Source organism: Ochlerotatus camptorhynchus, unplaced genomic scaffold (genome assembly GCF_037179485.1).
Source record: "Ochlerotatus camptorhynchus isolate MF236.1 unplaced genomic scaffold, CSIRO-AGI_Acam_v1.1 ptg000150l, whole genome shotgun sequence".
Lineage (NCBI taxonomy): Eukaryota > Metazoa > Arthropoda > Insecta > Diptera > Culicidae > Ochlerotatus > Ochlerotatus camptorhynchus.
Window position 1 is genome coordinate 4320079 of NW_027040640.1, and position 20122 is coordinate 4340200.

Consider the following 20122-nt stretch of genomic DNA (forward strand, 5'->3'; position numbering starts at 1 on the left):
GAATCTCCTACATCGGTTGTCAGAAGGACACAATGGCAATGACTTAACAGATCATATCCAGGAATTGACTGCACTACAAAGAGCAACTCTGGTCAATGATGATCCAGTCACGTGCTGTGTGTACTTCAAACAAGCTGGTTGACACGATTGAATTTCAGCACCGTGGAAGTCCTCACGCGCACATCTTGCTATGGCTGAACAAGGATCCCCGGGAAGCAATCAGTGAAAGTATGCCAAAAACTACAGGTGCAACATCATCATGGTATTCATGCCTGTACTACCATCGGCCCTTTTCAGGGCCACCAAGATTGTCATGTCCCAACTAAAATTCATATCAAAAGCTTCTTTTTAGGGCAATCACAGTCATACTAGAGATTATAAACAGAGAGAACCCCGCTCAAATTCCTATTTCTATACACAAAAAACAAGTCCTGCTGCAGTTAACAAATAACATGTATTACATAAGACCACGTAGTCCGACGTCACCATTGCGTACAACCGAAGACAACAAATCAAGCAATACAGTTCGGTGAAAAAAATTCCCCATACAAATGTGGGCCAGTCTAATGTACATTGTGCTGTTTTCGGATTTAAGCTGAGTATAGTATGGATTTAACAGTCGGATTATCGAGTCAATATCTGGTAATTTGGTAATGATTTCGTCCAACTTGCGTTGGGAATAACGTGCAGTATTTCAACTTTTTAGAGACTTCTATACTGATAAAATTTCAAATATTGTTTTTATGTGTTCCACACATGAATTTTTGCAATGTGATCAACAAATGATATCTATGTGTCGGACACATACTTAATATGTGTACACATAAAAGCCATGTGTAACCACACATACTATTCATTTGACTCATAAATTTCATGTGTGCTTCTGGATGGATTCTGTTTATGTGTCGTCACATGAAGATCATGTGGAATTTTACATGAAAATTCGTCAATAAAAATGTGTGGAATTCTATAGTGTATTAAATACATTTCAAGAGCGGACTAATCGGTCGATCCCATTTTTATGGCAAACAGAAAAATCAACAAAAAACTGACAGCATCACTACTCACCAACTCACCCAGCATAAAGTGATCTCACCAGCTTCTGTCACGGCCATCACAGCTACCGAACTGTCACCACATCGAACCGCAGCCAGACAGACGAACAAATTTTTTCTCCTTCCAAACCGAGAGGGCCACGAAAGGAGAGTCAAAAAGTTGCTAAAAACGAAAAACTTCCGTCACCCGAGTGCACTCGTCGGAGGGCCACAATGGCTTCGCTAATTTTGGTAAACGGTGCCCAGCTGGCCAGTAAGTACCCCATCATCCGAGGACCCCATTCCGATGGGGAAGCCGGAGTGGAATTTTGTGTTTTGTTATGTAATTTGTTTAGGTTAATCGGAATCGTTATTTTCACTTCCAGAGCAGCAAACTGGATCGCTGGGAATCATCTGCCTGAAGGCTAACTACAGTTCGGATGCCCCACATAAGCTCCGGACTACCAATCCGGCCGAAATGAAGCGCGGTACCGGTGGTAGATCGAGTTTCAATGGCGTTGTTGCGACTGTGTTCGGCAGCACCGGATTCATGGGTCGCTACGTGTGCAACAAGCTCGGAAAGATTGGCTCCCAGCTGATCCTTCCCTACCGTGCTGACCACTACGAAGCTCTGCGTTTGAAGCTAGCCGGTGATCTGGGACAGGTGCTGTTCACCCCGTATCACCTGTGTGACGAGAAATCGATCTACAATGCCGTGAAGCACTCGAACGTCGTGATCAATTTGGTGGGTCGCGATTGGGAAACGAAGAACTTCAGCTTCCAAGATGTGCATGTGGATGGTGCCCGACGGTTGGCGCGCATTTCCAAGCAAGCTGGCGTGGAGAAGTTTATCCATTTGTCCAGCTTGAACAGCACTCCCCACCCGGAGCCGATTATGACCAAGGAGGGCAGCAAGTGGCTCAAGAGCAAGTACTACGGCGAGTTGGCGGTTCGTGAGGAATTCCCCGATGCCATCATCTTCCGCCCGTCCGATATTTACGGTCAGGAGGATCGTTTCTTGCGGTACTACGCTCACATGTGGCGCCGGCAGTTCCGCGGAATGCCACTGTGGTACAGCGGTGAGAGGACCGTCAAGCAGCCGGTTCACTGCTCGGACGTTGCCCAGGGCATTGTGAATGCGATCAAGGATCCCGACAGCCAGGGTCAAGTCTACCAGGCCGTCGGTCCACGTCGGTACAAGCTGTCGGAGCTGGTCGATTGGTTCCACCGGGAGATGCGAAAGGATGCCGACTGGTGGGGCTACTGGCGTTATGATTTGCGCTTCGATCCTACCTTCATGCTGAAGGTGAAGCTGACTGAGTTCATTTGCCCGTCGTTCCCGGTGGGTGATCTGCACACGGAACGCGTCGAGCGGGAGTACGTCAGCGACGATGTGAAGAAGGGAGTTCCCACGCTGGAGGATTTGGGCGTGAATCTGATGATGATGGAGGATCAGGTGAGTTGAGTGAACACGGAGGGTTTCGGTAATTTCAGAGGAATCACAATGGACAATGCGAGGCGTCGATGGTACGACAAAACTGGAGCCATTCTGGGGTTCTTCACTCAAATGGCACTTTAATTATTGTATGTTTTGATGAGTAAAATTGACCCTCGGTGTTCAGAAAAATACGCCGTTTATTGAAGATTGCTGCACTAGATGTGTTCAGAGTCTTCCTTTCCTATGTCACATAATCGATACACATTAGCTCCAAATGATAGTATAGACACTGAGATCATTTCTCAGGTAATTCAATAATTTTGCTAGTCATTGGAATTTTCGGATTTATAAATCGTTTTGTACTTCCGAAGATTTCCTGTATGCCGAATCCTTCGGCATTTTCATAAATCGTTGCCACCCAAGAGTCAAGATACTATACTGCATTTAACTGCAGTCAGTTTCACTCACTGGCACGAAAGAAAGTATACCCTATCAGGCTCGTTTCGTGTGACCTTTTCAGAATCCGCATTACCTGATTACGTCACAAATGGAATGGTTCGACTACCTCGAGGGGGACGACTCTATCTACGATGCAGGAAAGATTGTGTTTTGCTGTGGCTAGCTGCGTGTACGCTGAGTAGATAGAAAGAAGATTGACGACGATTCTGAAAATTTCCTGCAAAAAGATGAGTAGATGCGAGAAATGAAAGAAGATTTTTCGAAGATTGATTCGCTAGTTGGAGATTTATTAAGCATCTAGACTTAAGATTTAGATGTGTCCCCCCCCCCCCCCTCGGACTACCTGTACGCCGGTTTGTACCATGGGTAATGAATTGCTTGAAATGCAAACAACTAGGTCACACCGCAGACTTTTGGTCCAACAAACCGCGCTGCGATCAATGTGAGGAGGTGCTACAAAGGGTCCTTTAAAGTGCTATCCAAAAATGTGCTTACTGCAAATCTAACTAATTCCGCATGTTCTGGCTGATTGCCCGAAGTACAAACAGCAGGGAGAATAATTTAAGCGGTCTTTGAAAACTCGATCTAAACGCTCACTAGCAGAAATTTTGAAAACTACCGGCTTATCTTCCCAAACCACCCTAAAAAGCAACAATACATTAGACCTCCTGCCAGATGATGATCAGGGCTCTGATTCATAGGTCAGTGAGGAGAGTCCCTTTGTCTTTGAAGGAAACATGAGGGGCCTTATTACGGGTGTCACTACACGGTGATAAGCAAGTGATACTCAGAATAAGAGCCGTGATTACCGTACAAATCAAATGGGAATCACTTCACCGTGACGACAAGTGACAACTTTTCACCGTGATGTGACAACCGTAATAAGCCCCGAGGAAGCGCTCAACTCCGAGAACTGCGAGTTCTCTTGAAGGTTTCTCATATATCTACTTAGTTTTACCATAGGCTCGGTTTATCTCAGGAGATTTTAACTACCACGATACAGGCTGGGGGGAACTGACCTTTGATCTTTGTCCAGCAGAATCACCGGAAGCTTCTTTAGATGGAGCGGGTTTCACCCGCGAATTTGCTTGCCTTTGCTGGGGAGTACGAAAAAGCGGGAAATCCTCCGTCCTGAATGCTGGGGTTTTTGTCCTTCTTTCCTCCTGGTTGATTGTTGCTTGCCGCCTGCTTTCGGATGCGTTTGAAGTCCTCGCGTTTGGAGCACTGTCTGTCGGAACCTTGATGAGAACCACCACAGTTGGGGCATTTTAACGCCACGGCTCCATCCGCATCCATCTTGAGCGCAGTTGCTGTAGCGTGGCTTGATGTTGCAGTTGCAGGGTAGTGTCTCCAAAATTGAGGCACTGCTGGCAGTGCGTTACGTCACGATGGACGCCACGGTATGGTTCCCATCGTACGATGATGGAGTAGATCGAGCGGATGGCTTACAGCGCATTGAGCGTCACCTTTCCTTTTTGGAAGTGCACGCTTTCGTCTCTCCTCGTCATCCGGAAGACAGCGATTGGGGCCATCTTGTACCGGTCTTCGATTTCTTCTTCGATTCCCTTGGGGTCGAAGTTTGGTAGACCCCGAACTACCACCTTGAAGGGCTTCACACCATGGATGTCATGCGTGAAGTATTCCGAACTGGAATCCTTCAGGTATTCGACGACCACTTGTTGTTGAACTTTCAGGTCAATTTGCCTCAGGATAGCCTCGCAATCTGTCCTTCCTTGCAGAATATCGGCCACGGTTAGGGCTCTGCTTGTGTCTCTTCTAGTCCGGAGGATCATTCCAAGGCAATCTACGCAACGCAAAACGAAGAAAGCGACGTTGAACAGATTCAATTCTCACGGCACCGTTGTTGTAGTTTGGGTTCCAAACCGCTGAACAATACTCAAGCGTCGATCGAACAAACGAACACTAAAGTTCTTGACGCCTTATCGACAACATATGCAATGTGTTGCTTGAATGTTAGCTGCGAATCCAAGATCACACCCAAGTCTTTCACCTGATTCACGCGTTCGGTTGTCGAGCCAAGCAGGTCATAGCTAAATAATTGAGAGAACGTAATAGTGGAGCATTTTGCTGGGTTCACTACCATTCTGTTTAAACTACACAAACTAGCGAATACATTCAGCTGACGTTGAAGAAAATGACAGTCAGCAATGGAGCAGATTTGTAGGAAGATTTTGAGGTCATCTGCATATGATAACCGAGGAGCTTCGATGACCAGATGCACGTCGTTGAAGTACAGTATACAAATCAACGGTCCCATGTGGCTTCCCTGAGGTATACCTGATGTGGCGAAGAAGCTAGATGATCTGCAATCTCCCATGGCAACCTTTAGTTGCCGACCGATATGATCGAAACCAACTCAGAAGATTACCGCATACACCGAGCCTGCCGAGTTTAGCAATCGCAATAGCATGGTTCAACTTATCGAATGCTGCGAATAGGTCTGAATAAATAACGTCAGTTTGAACCCGATCGGACATGCTTTCGGTTATATACGATGTGAGACACAGCAGATTGGTGGTTGTAGAGCGGCCGACAGTAAACCCATGTGGATCAGTAATCAAATACTGCTAGCAATAGTTATCCACAGTTCGTTTCCTTCCTGTTTTTGTGGACGGGAAACATGTGCGTACATTTCCAGCAGGATGGAAATATGCCGCTGGAGAGAGACATGCGGAACAGGCGATGAAGCGGAATTAACAAGCTAGCAATATGTCTCTTCAAAAATACAGATGGAACTCCATCAGGTTCAGGATTGAAGGATGACTTAAGCAGAGTCGCGACCTTAGAAATCATTTCAGCATTAACATCATTTACTGGAACGATCCTGGCAGCCAGGTTAATATGGTCTTCAGTTAGTATCTCATTAGTGAATACACTGGCAAACTTGCCGGTAAAAAGGCGGCATATATCCTGAACGATGGCAGCAACTTCTCCGTTGAATTCCATAGACGAGGGGAGGCTGGATTCCCTGCGTTGCTCGTTCACGTAGTTCCAAAAGGATTTCGGGTGTAGCTTAAGTTTGTGCTGGATGCCTCGTTGGAAACTTGAAAAGCATTCACGACTGACTCGCTGGAACATGTGATTCAGCCTCACATAATGTAGTTTCAGAGGAAGCGAGCGATACTTCGTAAATCTTCTCAATGCTGCTCTCTTGATTGACTTCAACCTACGTAGGGAGGGCGAGACACTTTGTGGTGAGTTCTTTTCGGGACGTGTCTGTCAATGACATATGCCAAGATATGTGAAAAGGTTTGCGCTGCAGCCTCAACGTCATTTGGATCAAGGATGTTCTCCCATACCATGCTAGACAATACGTCTATGATGGTCAGCTTTACGGAAGTCCTAAGAAACCGTAGCAGGATAGTCGTCGAAATCACGCACGAGTTTGTTCTCAACAGTGACAATTAGAATTCCTTTGATCCATTAGGGAAAGTTCAGAACCGTCATCGATAAATGCGTAAGCGTGCACTGTTTTCGACGGTCCGTAGAGACGATTCGGATTCGGAACAAAACTTTTGACTGACCTTGATGGATGTTACAGCTCTGCTGCGATGTTCCCTCTGATGTAGTAGCAGTTACTCCAGTTGAAGAATTGTTGGTTTGCTGTTTTTCGGCACTGTGGAGAAATGGGTCGTGCAGACAACAGAAACCTTGCGGAACGAGTGGTTGTACATATCTACACCACCACGGAGGATGAAACATGACCCAGTATTAGCAGAAGCAGTTAAGGTGAAGATTGCAGACCACATCGCGACAGGTTACATCCGAAAGTTGACCGATGAGGAGGTTCAAGCGGAATATCCACGTGTCTGGTACCTTCCGATGTTCCCGGTGGTAAACCCAAACAAACCTGGAAAAACACGGCTCGAAACCGCCCATGGAGTATCGTTGAATTCCGTACTACTGAAGGGCCCGGATTTATTAGCGTCGCTGCCTGCAGTGTTGACTAGTGCACTAGTTGGATCCAAGACTAGAGTATCGCCTCTCAAGTTTCTATCCATCCCTCGCTCTGAACTTCAAACTGCTATCATTGGTGTTCGGCTAGCAGACACACTGTTACAATCGCTATTGATCAAGGTGAAGCAACGGTTTTTTTTTTTGACAGATTCCAAGGACGTACTTTGCTGATTGAACTCCGATCACCGTCGTTATAGTCAGTTTGTGGCCTTTAGAGTTAGTGAGATTCTCGAAACGTCGGATGTACGAGAATGGAATTGGGTACCGAGTAAGCAGAATGTAGCGGATGAAGGAACGAAGTGGAAACACAATTCCGACTTGTCCGCTTCCAGTCGTTGGTTTCGTGGACCAGAACTCCTGTGGAAACCGTCGAAGCAGTGGCCCATCTCCAATAATCGTATCGGAGGCAATTCTGAAGAGCTACGTCCACATTTGCTGTTTCATATCGTTTCTCTGATTGGCAGAAAATGCTTCGCTGCACAGCTTATGTTCTTCGCTACATACGCAACCTGAAATTCTGCGTATATAAGAAGAAACGCACCAACGGACCACTGCAACATCGAGAACTGGGAGATCCATCAATGTGCTTTTTTATTTATTTATTGTTCCAATGATTCATCTGACATATGGTTGTCTTAATGAATTAAAAAAGTATAATTAAAACAAAAACAGGACACATTCTAATTCAGGACAGTCTTCTAATAAAAACAGTTAACGGCCCATTAAAGTCAAACAATGCATAGACGTCATTAAACGCATTAGCGACGGCTCGGATAGGTTCATTCAACCCATATTGCCGATTACGAGCTGCGAGATGTACAAAATTACGCTGTCTAATCACTCTCTCAGGTGCGTAAAAGAAAAGCTGCCGAAGTAATTCGGGGGAAGTTAGCCGTGTCACGCCAAGGCAGATGACGAAACGCGTAACGAACAAACTTTCTCTGTACACTCTCAAATCTGGCTATCCAGCATGCTTGGTATGGGCACCAGACGACAGCACTATACTCTAAGATTGAACGTACTAACGAACAGCGCCCGCAGGCAAAGCGGATCGCGAAAGTCTTCAGATATTTTGAACATAAAGCCAAGCTGCCTGTTAGCTTTAGTCAGGATGTCATTGTAGTGTGGTTTGAAGGTCAATTCACAGTCGAGTGTTACTCCCAAATCTTTGACCTGGCTAATCCTCTCTAATGGTTGCCCGGAAATGGAATAATCAAATATTATCGGGTTTTGTTTGCGGTGAAATGATATCACATTGCATTTGTTGATGCTGAGAGTCAAGAAATTACGGGAGCACCAACTCTGCATACGATCCACAATCAGCTGCAACTCCTCACAATCAGCGATGCAATTGATAACCGCATACATTTTGACATCGTCAGCGTAGAATAGCCGGCATCCAGGTGGCAGTAGACACGAAAGCTCGTTGACGAAAAGCGAAAACAGAAGGGGTCCCAGATTACTTCCCTGGGGAACGCCGGAAACGTTTGTGAACACTTCAGAACGAGAAGCTCCAATCTTAACGCAAAGCGAACGGTTCGTAAGGTAAGATATGAACCACGAGATGAAGGATCCAGACACTCCGAGTTTCTCTAGCTTGCTCAAAAGAATGTTGAGGTCTACTCGGTCATATGCAGCCTTGAGATTAGTGTAAACAGCGTCGATTTGTCCGCCAGAGTCTATGGTCCGAATGGCAGAGCAACACGAATTCGGTCAAATTGGTTGTAACTGACCGTTTTGGGTAGAATCCATGCTGAGCCGTGGAGATGTAATTTTTACAAGAGCTGAAGAGCGCCTCATTGATGATAATCTCGAAAACTTTGGAGCAGCAACATAGTGATGTGATTCCTCTGTATTTCTGGACATTCCTTTTATCACCTTTCTTGTGGACGGGGAACATATACGAAAATTTTCACGCCTCAGGAAATTTACTCTCCTGTAGTGACAGATTAAATAACTTCGCCAAGGGAGTGAGCAACGACTCTGAACACAGCTTCAGAACGGACGCAGGAATGCCGTCTGGCCCGGCAGCAAACGAGAGTTTCAACTTTTGAAGAGCTAGATTGACGGTATGTACACTGATGTGAAACGGACGGAGCTCAAATGCATCTGTTGGAGAATCGCTTATAGCAATCGTGATTCATTAAACGAACTCATGAAATGTTGAGCAAAAAGGCGGCATTTCTCCGCTTCAGATTCAGCGGTTTGCTCACCGAGATGAACTGACAATGGCAAACCGACTTCGTTCTTTTTAGAGTTTACAAACGACCAGAAACGCTTTGGATTTCTGCGAAGAGATGATTTCGTGCGGAAGACATATCGTCGATACAGGAATCTGTTGCATTTCCTTTAGTCGTTAATTGTGCGGTTGAACTCCTGCTTTGTAATGTACGAACGATTTTGGCAGTATCTTCGCAGCGTTTAAGCCCTATACCGTTTCAGTCAACGCAAGTGACCGTTAGACCACGGTGGCTTTGGTGCGGGGCGGGCAATAGGTACAAATTCAGCCAAGATATCCCAAATCATTTGACTGAAATATTCAACGGCATCGTCAACACATTCAGCTAATTCTAATGGTCGCCAATCGATACCGGAAATAGCAGCGCTAATCGCAACATAGTCGGCTCGACGGAAATCCAGTGTACGATTATTTACGGAACAATCCTCAAAAACGACTGGTGCTGGGAGGTTCATCAGGACATCTAAAGCAGGGTGGTCTGCATCAAGAAAGATCAGAGGTTCTATGGCTTCCGAAACGGTGCATGCCAAAGTTGCAGCTTCGTTAGACAGAACAAGGTACAATACACCATTGATCTGCGTGAGGCCATGTAAAGCGAAACCGTCGATAAGCGTTGAACTAGCAGCCGACAGAACCGATTGAGGCTCAACCTGGAAAGACCCATCGTACGACTTACTCCACCGGAGCAAAGGCTCTGCAGCTCGGAGATTATAATTTGGAAACAATAGCACCGATGGAGTTCACATGATCCTGAATACCAATGACATCATTGCGGCGGTCAGGTGGTAAATAGATCACGCCTACACTAATAACTCGACTTGGCGTAGTGATTCTAACCCACAGCTGTTCTAGAACATCGGAAACAGGTGTCGGATCGCTATAACTGTTCCAACGAGATGAAACAGCGATTAGGACACCTCCACCACGGGTTTTTGCCCTGTTGGAGGCATTACGGTCTGTGCGATAAACCGAAAAGGCATTTCTGAACAGTTGAGCACTGTATAAACGGTCATCGAGCCATGTCTCCGTCAATACAATGACATCATAATCGCAGTCGTTAGCGGACAAAAAGAACGAATCTACCGAAATCCGTAGTCCTCGAACATTCTGGTAGTATATGCGCAGGAGATGAGCTACGTTTACAGCGCTAACTGCAACAGATGCGTTGTCGGCCGACTGAGCCGTGGTGGAAGATGAAGAGCTGCATACAATACCACTGAAATTCGAACAGACATCAGGAAGAGGCAATCCAACATTAACGTGGTACTTGCCTACTAGAGCAGGTTGGAAGACGCTCTCTCTACATCCAACAACGGGTCTGGGACGACTGTGAAGAGCGCAGGCAGCGGTATGCAGGACCGTGTCGGAGAGATCGAGGGAACAACAATTTTTTGGACGATGACAATGTTCTCAGGGTTCGAGGTCGAACGCAAGCTTGCCCGTTTATCACCCGCGACGCCGCTCAACCAATCATACTTCCTCGTGAGCACCCAATCACACGGGTCATCCTCCTTCATTTCCACAAGCGGTTCAACCACCAGAATCACGAAACAACGCTCAACGAAGTACGTCAACGTTACCGAGTTCCCAGACTGAAGGCGATATACAAGACTGTACGCAAGGAGTGTCAGGAATTCAAAAACGACCATGCGTCTCCGCAGCCTCCTGCTACGAGTGACCTACCACCGTACCGTCTCGCTGCTTTCACACGACCCTTTACATACATGGGGGTGGATTATTTTAGTCCTATGATCGTCATCGTAGGACGGCGCTCCGAAAAACGGTGGGGAGTCCTAGCAACATGCCTCACAACCCGCGCTATCCACTTCGAACTAGCTCACACACTGACAACCGATTCGTGTATCCTAGTGATACGAAACATCATGTCCAGGAGAGGGACACCTGCAGTTATCTTCAGTGATCGTGGTACCAACTTCCAAGGGGCCAGTAAGGAGCTGAGAGAAGTACTGCAGAACATCGATCAGGAACAGCTCATGCAAGAGTTCACGACACCTAATACAGAGTGCACCTTCATACCCACAGCTACACTACACATGGGCGGGGCATGGGAACAAACCTTCATAAGCTGCAATGGAGAAGACATCCGACCGATGAGATTCTCAATAGCACGCTACTGGAAATCGAGAATGTCATAAACTCACGATCACTGACTGACATCCCATTGGAAGACGATGAATCACCGGTGGTGACGCCCAACAATTTCCTGCTAGGATCGTCAAACGGGTTGAAATCATGGGTGCCATACAACGATAATCTTATCGTGCTCCGAAATAACTGGAAGCAATCGCAGGTCATGGCCAACGAATTCTGGCGACAGTGGTTGAGAGATTACCTTTCTGAAATCACCCGGCGCACCAAGTGGTTCATGAGGGTGAACCCGATCGAAGTGAACGACGTGGTGATCATCGTAGATCCGAAGGCCCCTCGTAACAGCTGACCATTGGGACGAGTAATTGCAACAATACCATCAGGACAGGACGGGCAAGTCAGGAGTGCCTCCGTCCAAACTAATCGTGGCATCTACGAACGGCCCGCAGTGAAACTCGCCGTGCTCGACGTAGGCGTTAGGGACCAATACGCTTCGGTAGGACTTTCTGCGCATTCAGAGGGGAATGTTAGCACGCCCGTCGATTCGGCGAACTCCTCGTAGGTCTGCGGATCGTAGGGAGTGAACAACGGCGGCTGTTATCGATCTTGTCATGATCGATACGCCATGATCGCAATCTGACACCCGATGATGATTTGCGAAACATGAACCAATGAGACAAAAGAAGATACTAGTTACATGCTAAAGCGGAGTTAGTCTATTATTAAAACCTAAATTTATCTTATAATCTAGTGCTAAAACATATGTTAACCTATCTGGTGCTTAAATCTTTACCGTTAATACTAAATTCAACATAAGGTGAGGTGTAGAGTTGGAAAAATATCGTATTTGCTTACAGATTAGTGTTCTTACAAATAGGTTACAACTACGGCTAGAAACTAAGGAGAAATTAGTGCTATACTATAAATACTACAAACTACAACTAGATCAACATATTACACAAGTGAACGGTAAGAAACAAATATTAAACCTGGGATCACCAGTTTGCTTATAAGGCTTAATTTATATACCAGCTAAAGCTGCGCATAGCTAGGGATGCTCAAGACGCATTCGGAGTATTATGTGCAAGAGAAGTTGAATTTCTAAAAGTATGTTGAGTAGGGTATTTAATTTCACACATGTATAATTTATTAATTAATCCCTCTAGGAATTTATGCCCTCCCTATTACTCTTGGTAATAAGCTTTAATGAATTCGGTTAATTCAGGCGACATCTGCAACTATTCTTCCAATAAGGGGGGTGATGTGGAACTAGCTTAGTTAGTGTACGCCGAGGAAATTAATGGAGCCCTGTCCTGTGTGGTCTCGAAGCAGAGGTCCAAACAACGATCATTTTCGTTAACTACATGGTTGATTTGCGAAAGCGTTGCTGCGCTGTAGTTGTCGAGAAGGCTAATAGCTCCTGCGTGAAATGTAGACGCTTTCGATAACTGTGAAAACTGACCGACAGTGAGTATCGATGAGTTCATTGTCCCGGACTCGATCAGGTGGAATGTACAGAGCGCATAGAAATAGTGTGCGATCACCCAGATTGATGGCTGTCCAAACCTGCTCCACATAGTTCTATGAATCGTTCTCGATGGCCTTTGCCTCCAACCTGCCACGGACAGCTACAAGGACACCTCCACCAGTAGATTTACGGCTGTTGTTAGGATTCCGATCGCAACGAAACACTTCGTAGTCAGGACCGAAGACTTGACTGGAAAGCGTTCGATAATCGAGCCATGTTTCGCACAGGATAATTACATCGTAGCAACAATCCGATACAGCTAGGCGGTACTCTTCAACATCAGAATTCATTCCACTGAAGTTTTGGTAGAAGATCACGACGTCCTGCTTGCGGCAAGGATCGAACAGCTGCTCATCATCAGGCAATAACTGATCATCATCAAGTCTGATTGAATACTCGCCATAGGGAGTGGGTTGAAAGACCCCCTCTCCACATCCGACAGCAGGTCCGGAACGACTTTGATGAACTAAGGCTGCTGATGGCAGGACTCAGACGGAGGGATTGGGGCTTCCATGGCGCTTTCTACGGCGTGTTCCGGGTTCCCAGGATTGGGTGTTACAGAGGCATCATCACAATGACTAACATAGTTCGAATTGCTGAAAATTTGTATTGGCAGTGAATAGGCAATATATTGATTGTACTTGCCTGTAGAGGCAAGGTGGAAGAATCCTGATTCATATCCAGCTACAGGTCCAGGACGACTATGCTGAACGCTGGCAGGAATCGAACTAGGCTGGAGGAACCAGGAGCTTCCAAAGAGCGTGTGCGTCCCATATGCGAAGTCTACGCCTGGAAAACCTCGGTCGTGTTCGTTGCTGAATATTAATTTCGATTATCGCTCATCCGACTACATGCCCAGCGCTTTATACAACGTTAAATTCGTGCGACATCGCCAAATGGCATTAACTAGCTTACCAAGTATTGTTTGCACTCGGCTTCCTAGAACGTCCAGATTATAACAGGGGAGGGTATCAGTGTCTAATACAACAAATCGAATTTTGATTAATCTCATGCAGTACACCATTTCAAAATGGCACGAGCGTCCATGTTGCATTGCGTTCGACGAATGTCCATCTTACTTACCACTAAACTAATGTATAATTTCCCATTCGCCCACTTTCCAGGTTCCATGGGAGCTGAGACCGTTCCGGGCTGCGCTGTACTACGACGCCGAGTTGGGCGAATTCGAGAAACCAACTCCACCACAGTTTATCCAGTAGATTCAGTAGGAAGGGGGCAATTGCAACAACATGCTGCCACCGTTACAGTTTTCTGATTGAGATCGGTTTAAAAATAATTAATGTGAAATCTAAAAATCCTGTATAAATAAAATTCAAACAAAAAAATCCGAACAAGGGCGATTTCTTTCGCAATGATGACACTCAAAGGGAGGAGAATTTCAACACCTAAAAGCATCTATTTTCCCCGCTCAGAACAATAGACAATAAATAAAACTGAACTCTATACTGACTGCTCTACTGTACGGAAACACATTTATCACGATTGGTTTCGAAACGGAAATTTTTCAGTTGATTAAAAATGCGCACATCAGAAGTGGGAAAAACGTTGTTCAACATCTACACAACAGCAGCTCTGATAGAATTATTCATCTTCGGTTACACAATAATGTATAGATTTGCCAGCTTTGAGTAAGACTTCCATAGACAGAAACATTTCCCTAACAGTAGTAGCAGAATATTTGGAATAACTTTGTTCGACTTCCACGCGAAGAACACATAAATACACTCAGCTACGATTCGAAGCTAGGACTCGAATAAATACTGAAACCACGATACTTACCTTTCTTGGAAGCTTTAGGTTTTTCGCTTATGATCGCGCTGCTGTTCGGGAATCTCGTCCTGCAGTTCCATGATATGATCCACCGGCTGCGGCCGCCCGTCCTCGCCGATCTTGCACGGCTGAACGATGCCCTGTCGCTGCAGTTTATCCATCAGTGCCACCAATTGCATCGCTTCGTACTCCTTCTGCTCCTCGGACATGCCTTCCAGCGGGTTCGGCTTCGGTGGTTCGTAGCAGCCCAGCACCGGATTGATGGCATGCTGGATCTGTTTGTACTCTTCCGTATCGCTGTCCTCGGAATCGGACGAATACTGTTCCGTATTGCCCTGGCGGCCGCCCAGCAAACCACGATTCGCAAACAGACCGGCCGCATTGCCATAGCCCGTGTATTTGATCATCCGACCGACGTTTTCCTTGCACAGGACGAAGAGCAATTCCGCGGACAAGTCGGCAATTTGAGTGATCGGGCTCGTTAGCAGCGAGCAAAGGTAGTTGCGTAGCTCCGTGCCGACTTCCGGTCGTTCTTTTACGTTCTTCAGAGGAGGAAGCACTTCCGATCGAACGTAACGCCGGTTCAGAGCCGTCGCTCGAATCGTCTTGATCAGGACCGTCAGAATAGGCGACAACAGTTCGTACTGATCGGACTTCTTTTCTGATTTTTGGAAAACCCGTCTCAGAAACTCCACCAGCACGTGCAGGACATACACGTTCTTTCCTTCGAATGGCACAACGGTTTTGGAATCCAGATCTTCCGGGTTCAACGGTGAGACAAGCTCGCTATAACAGCTGACCGGAACACTGGTTAGGAGATTGACAATGTTCGATTGGAGAGAAATGATCTTATCTCGATTCAGGGTGCGATAGAAGAATAGATCGTGAACGACTACTGCTAAACGATGGAATTGATTGGCTTCTTCTTCCTCCGGAACGGCATTCAAGGGTGTGCGAACGGTTAAATTGAACAGAACCTTCAGCACTTCATTAATCAACTCGAGATCTTTGTCCTAAAACAAATCATTCAGATCAGCTTTACCCGCAAACACAATTAATACAAAGACTTACGCTAAACTCCTTCGCTTCGGCTGCCTGTCCCATGAACAGATCCAACGTTTCCACCAGGTACACCAATCCATGCAGTTCCTCTCGAACCTTCGCTCGAATATCACAGTTGATTGCCGTTAGTAGGAACAGCAACTTCATATCAAAGTATCTAATATCATAGCAAACATTTCCGTCCCTGAAAAATATCAACTTCATTTTTGACTTTGTCCACCCAAACACCCACAGCATCCCCCTTCCTACTTGTAAGTTTTGATCCTCCGCATAATGCCCTCGGTGAAAGAATTGTTCAGACACAGCTCCTGGCACTTGCTGCTCTGGAAAATCAAATTGCTCAAGCACTTCAACGCTTCCACCTGGACCTCTTCGCTCGCTCGGCACTGGCAGCTTTCGCCACCGATCCCTGCCAAACCGAGCAAACAAGCCAGCTGCTGCTCCCGGACCGTCTCGTTCAGGTAGGTCTTGTCGCGACTGAGCAGCTTGATCGCCACCAGACAGTCCTCCCGGTGCTCGGGCATATCCGCGTCGGCCAAGTATTCGAACAACCTGTTCCACAGCAGCACCCACTGGCCCGAGGTCGTCAGGTGCGAGAAGTTGAAAATCTGCTGGTGCTGTTTGTTGAACTGGTCCAGACCCGCCCCAAGTTGCGCGTAATCTCCGGTGAGTAATCGATTCAACGTTGCCGCATCCATAATTGAATATTTGTATCCACTTCCGTGTAACTTCTTTCACTTAACTTCTACTCGACTCCAAATTAATTAATTAGATTAAATTTGGGTGATTTCTTGCCAAAATTTGGAATTTTTTTCACTACGCGCCCTACGCGCTAATCCACAACACTCACTGTTTTTGTTTTGATGGTTGTCAACCTTTTGTCGACTGACACGTCGAGTCGACAAAGTGGGCGGAGGGAGAATCGATTTTATAGCAAACTCATCTGTAGGTGGGGTTTTGCCAGGAAGATCACCTACGTATTTGGTATAAAAAAATAAACAATAGTTTGCCTCTCCACGCAGAATCTCACAAACACGCGGGACGCTAAACTGGGTTAATACCCACAAAATTATATGGAATGTGTAAGCTGGAAATAATTTTAAATTTGAATGAGCTATTATTTTTTTTTCTTTCCTTTATTTAACGTCGGTCTCTGTTCCGCAATCTAGTGCCAATCACCGACGGACATCGATTGCCATCCATTGACGGCAATCGAATGTGCAGGAAGGCAGCTTCCACACCTGCGTAGGATATCGCACCCATTCAACAACACACATGGGCCGAGACCAACGGCTTCCCGAATAGAAATTTACATTAGCCCAACGTTTGATTTTGATGTCTACATCAGCATCGAAATCAAATGTATGCCTGATGTCAAACATTAGGAAACATTATGATTTAGTTGTATTTAAGCAACGTAACATGGTGTATACATCAGAAATTTTGGAACAAAATTTTGCCATTCTAATGTCGGTCTGACGTCAAAAATTTCAATCTATTGACATTAGAACCAAACGTTTTAAGGATGTTTTCAGATGTACAAAACGTTAGAACTAAACGTTGTTCGGATGTTTTTAAATGTAAATGTATTCTGATGTTTTCTAACGTAGATGCCTCCCGATGCTGGAACCAAACTTTTTTTTGATGTTTTCGGATGTACACAACGTTAGAACTAAACGTTGTTCGGATGTTTTCAATTGTACTTCGTGTTTGATGTTCTCTGATGTTTTCAGATGTACAAAACGTTTAAAGTAAACGTTGTTTGAATGTTTTCAAATGTAGATGTTTACTAATGTTTTTAGATATACAAAACACTAGAATCTTACTTTTCAAATGCTTTCAATTATATTTACAACACATTAGAATTAGAAACATGATCGTGTAAACACTACACACGATTGTTGTTAGATTACATCATAAAAATGCGTACATAACAGTCAATGCTGAAGCTCCCGTTTCCCACCAGTCAGTTAACTGACCTTAGCTAACCTAATATCATTGTGGCAACTCTCTATGCGACAGGGGAACTATGCCATTAGCGCGCTAAGAGTTGTTAGACCACTGACATAGACGCCTATTCGTGGGTGACGAGGCACTTGGTGACATTACAGCGAGCTTGGCGATTGTCATAGCATTTTTGAGTGAACTACCAGACAATCATGACAATGTGATCGCTGCGCCTCCAGATCTCCCTTTAAATCGACCCATTCGGTTTCCCCATCACGATCCGTATCCGGTTTCCCCATCACGATCCGTATCCGGTTTCCCCATCAGGATTCGTATTCGGTTTCCTCATCGGGATCCGTATTCGGTTTCCCCATTGGGACCCGTATTTGGTTTTCCCATCGGGATCCGTATTCGGTTTCCCCATCGGGATCCGTCTACGGAATCCCCATCGGGCTCCGTTTACGGAACCCGTCATCGCCCGAAAAAAAATAACAACAAAAATACATTAAAAAACAATGTAACAATAAGACGAAAATTATTGTCTTAACAATGATTTATATTGTTACGTCTACAATAAATTTACCTTGATTTATGTTGTACAAAACAATAAATTTCATGGTAAATGGAAAATTTACAATAAAAAAGGGGGGTTGTTAAGTATCTTAACAATGAAATTTTCGTGATTTTCCCATATAATTTTTTTTCAATAACATTATATATTATTGTTATTTTACTGTTGATTGGCGAATTTATTGATTAAAAAAAATAACAGTGTACTTTAGAGTGTATGTGTTGGCTTGACAGATCTACTTTATCGACTTTAAAAATAAATCGAAAAAATAAAACATTGCCCCGGGAAGGGAAGGGGGTGGTATGTCTGTTACGGGTGGTCCTTTTTTTACTGGTTATGGATCGAGATTCGATCCGGAACTTGTGAGAAATGCAGGCCAACTCCCCTGCGCTCGATATCCATAGGTCACGTCTCCTTGGTGGTTGAGCGTCGTTGATAAGTTAATGCATTCGACTGGAGAGAATCGCCCATGAAATATGCTTCCCCCTGAAAGTTCTTTCCTGACATCTTCAAGTGGTGGAATTTTTTATTATTATTGTATGATTATTGACTGCACGGAAAAGGTCTCCATTAAGCTTTAGAGAGGGTCTAGGATAAGATATGAGCGGACGCGGACTGCCTGGTTTTGAGCCAAACGAACTGTCAAAGCCAGAGCCATACGAGCAGCGCCTATCTTAATTACATTGGCAGTGTTGCTGACCCTCTCATAGTCTGCATGCTTCAAACAGATTTATTTTTATTGTTCGTGAAGTAACCCACAATGAAAATACACCAATATTTAATGTAACAACAATTTTTATTGTAATAGAGTTGTTCATTATTGTTCATGATCGAATCATGTTAACAATAAAATGGCGTCAGACATTGATTTCCGGTCTCAAGACGTCATCCTGATTCCAAAAATACCCATATTGAAGGATATTTGGCATTATTTCCCAGTTTTAATCTAACCAGAAGCCGCCATCTTGGATTTCAAAATGGCGTCAGAATTTAATATCCGGTATCTATACGTTATCCTGATTCCAAAAATACCCATATGGGAGGATATTTGGCATTATTTCTCAGTTTTAATCTAACCAGAAGCCGCCATCTTGGATTTCAAAATGGCGTCAGACTTTGATATCCGGTATACATACGTTATCTTGATTCCAAAAATACCCATATTAGAGGATATGTGGCATTATTTCCCAGTTTTTCTAAAAAAGGAAGCCGCCATCTTGGATTTTAAAATGGCGTCAGACCTTGATTTCCGGTATTTATACGTCATCCAGATTCCAAAAATACCCATATTGAAGGATATTTGGCATTATTTCCCAGTTTTTATCTAACCAGAAGCCGCCATCTTGGATTTCAAAATGGCGTCAGACTTTGATATCCGGTATATATACGTTATCCTGATTCCAAAAATACCCATATTGGAGGATATTTGGCATTATTTCCCAGTTTTAATCTAACCAGAAGCCGCCATCTTGGATTTCAAAATGGCGTCAGACATTGATTTCCGGTCTCAAGACGTCATCCTGATTCCAAAAATAGACATATTGGAGGATATTTGGCTTTATATCCCAGCTTTCCTACAACCGGAAGCCGCCATCTTGGATTTCAAAATGGCGTCAGACTTTGATATCCGCTATATATACGTCATCCTGATTTCAAAAATACCCATATTGAAGGATGTTTGGCATTATTTCTCAGTTTTAATCTAACCAGAAGCCGCCATCTTGGATTTCAAAATGGCGTCAGACATTGATTCCCGGTCTCAAGACGTCATCCTGATTCCAAAAATAGACATATTGGAGGATATTTGGCTTTATATCCCAGCTTTCCTACAACCGGAAGCCGCCATCTTGGATTTCAAAATGGCGTCAGACACTGATTTCCGGTATTTATACGTCATCCTGATTTCAAATATACCCATAGTGAAGGATATTTGGCGTTATATCCCAGTTTTTCTACAACCGGAAGC

At 44.9% G+C, this 20122-nt stretch overlaps 2 protein-coding genes across 2 annotated transcripts; one reads left to right on the top strand and one right to left on the bottom strand.

The window, feature by feature from the left end:
- Nucleotides 1–1130: 1130 nt before the first annotated feature.
- ND-39 (NADH:ubiquinone oxidoreductase subunit 39) lies at nucleotides 1131–14074 on the top strand. The gene is made up of 3 exons (XM_065221857.1): nucleotides 1131–1308; nucleotides 1421–2490; nucleotides 13910–14074. The coding sequence occupies exons 1-3, from the start codon at nucleotides 1269–1271 to the stop codon at nucleotides 14003–14005; spliced, it is 1206 nt and encodes a 401-aa protein (XP_065077929.1). The 5' UTR covers nucleotides 1131–1268; the 3' UTR covers nucleotides 14006–14074.
- Nucleotides 14075–14199: 125 nt separating this feature from the next.
- On the bottom strand, nucleotides 14200–16473 carry LOC135701155 (synembryn-like). Its single transcript, XM_065221856.1, has 3 exons — nucleotides 15888–16473; nucleotides 15648–15822; nucleotides 14200–15589 (listed from the first exon to the last, which is right to left on the bottom strand). The coding sequence occupies exons 1-3, from the start codon at nucleotides 16334–16336 to the stop codon at nucleotides 14600–14602; spliced, it is 1614 nt and encodes a 537-aa protein (XP_065077928.1). The 5' UTR covers nucleotides 16337–16473; the 3' UTR covers nucleotides 14200–14599.
- Nucleotides 16474–20122: the final 3649 nt, after the last annotated feature.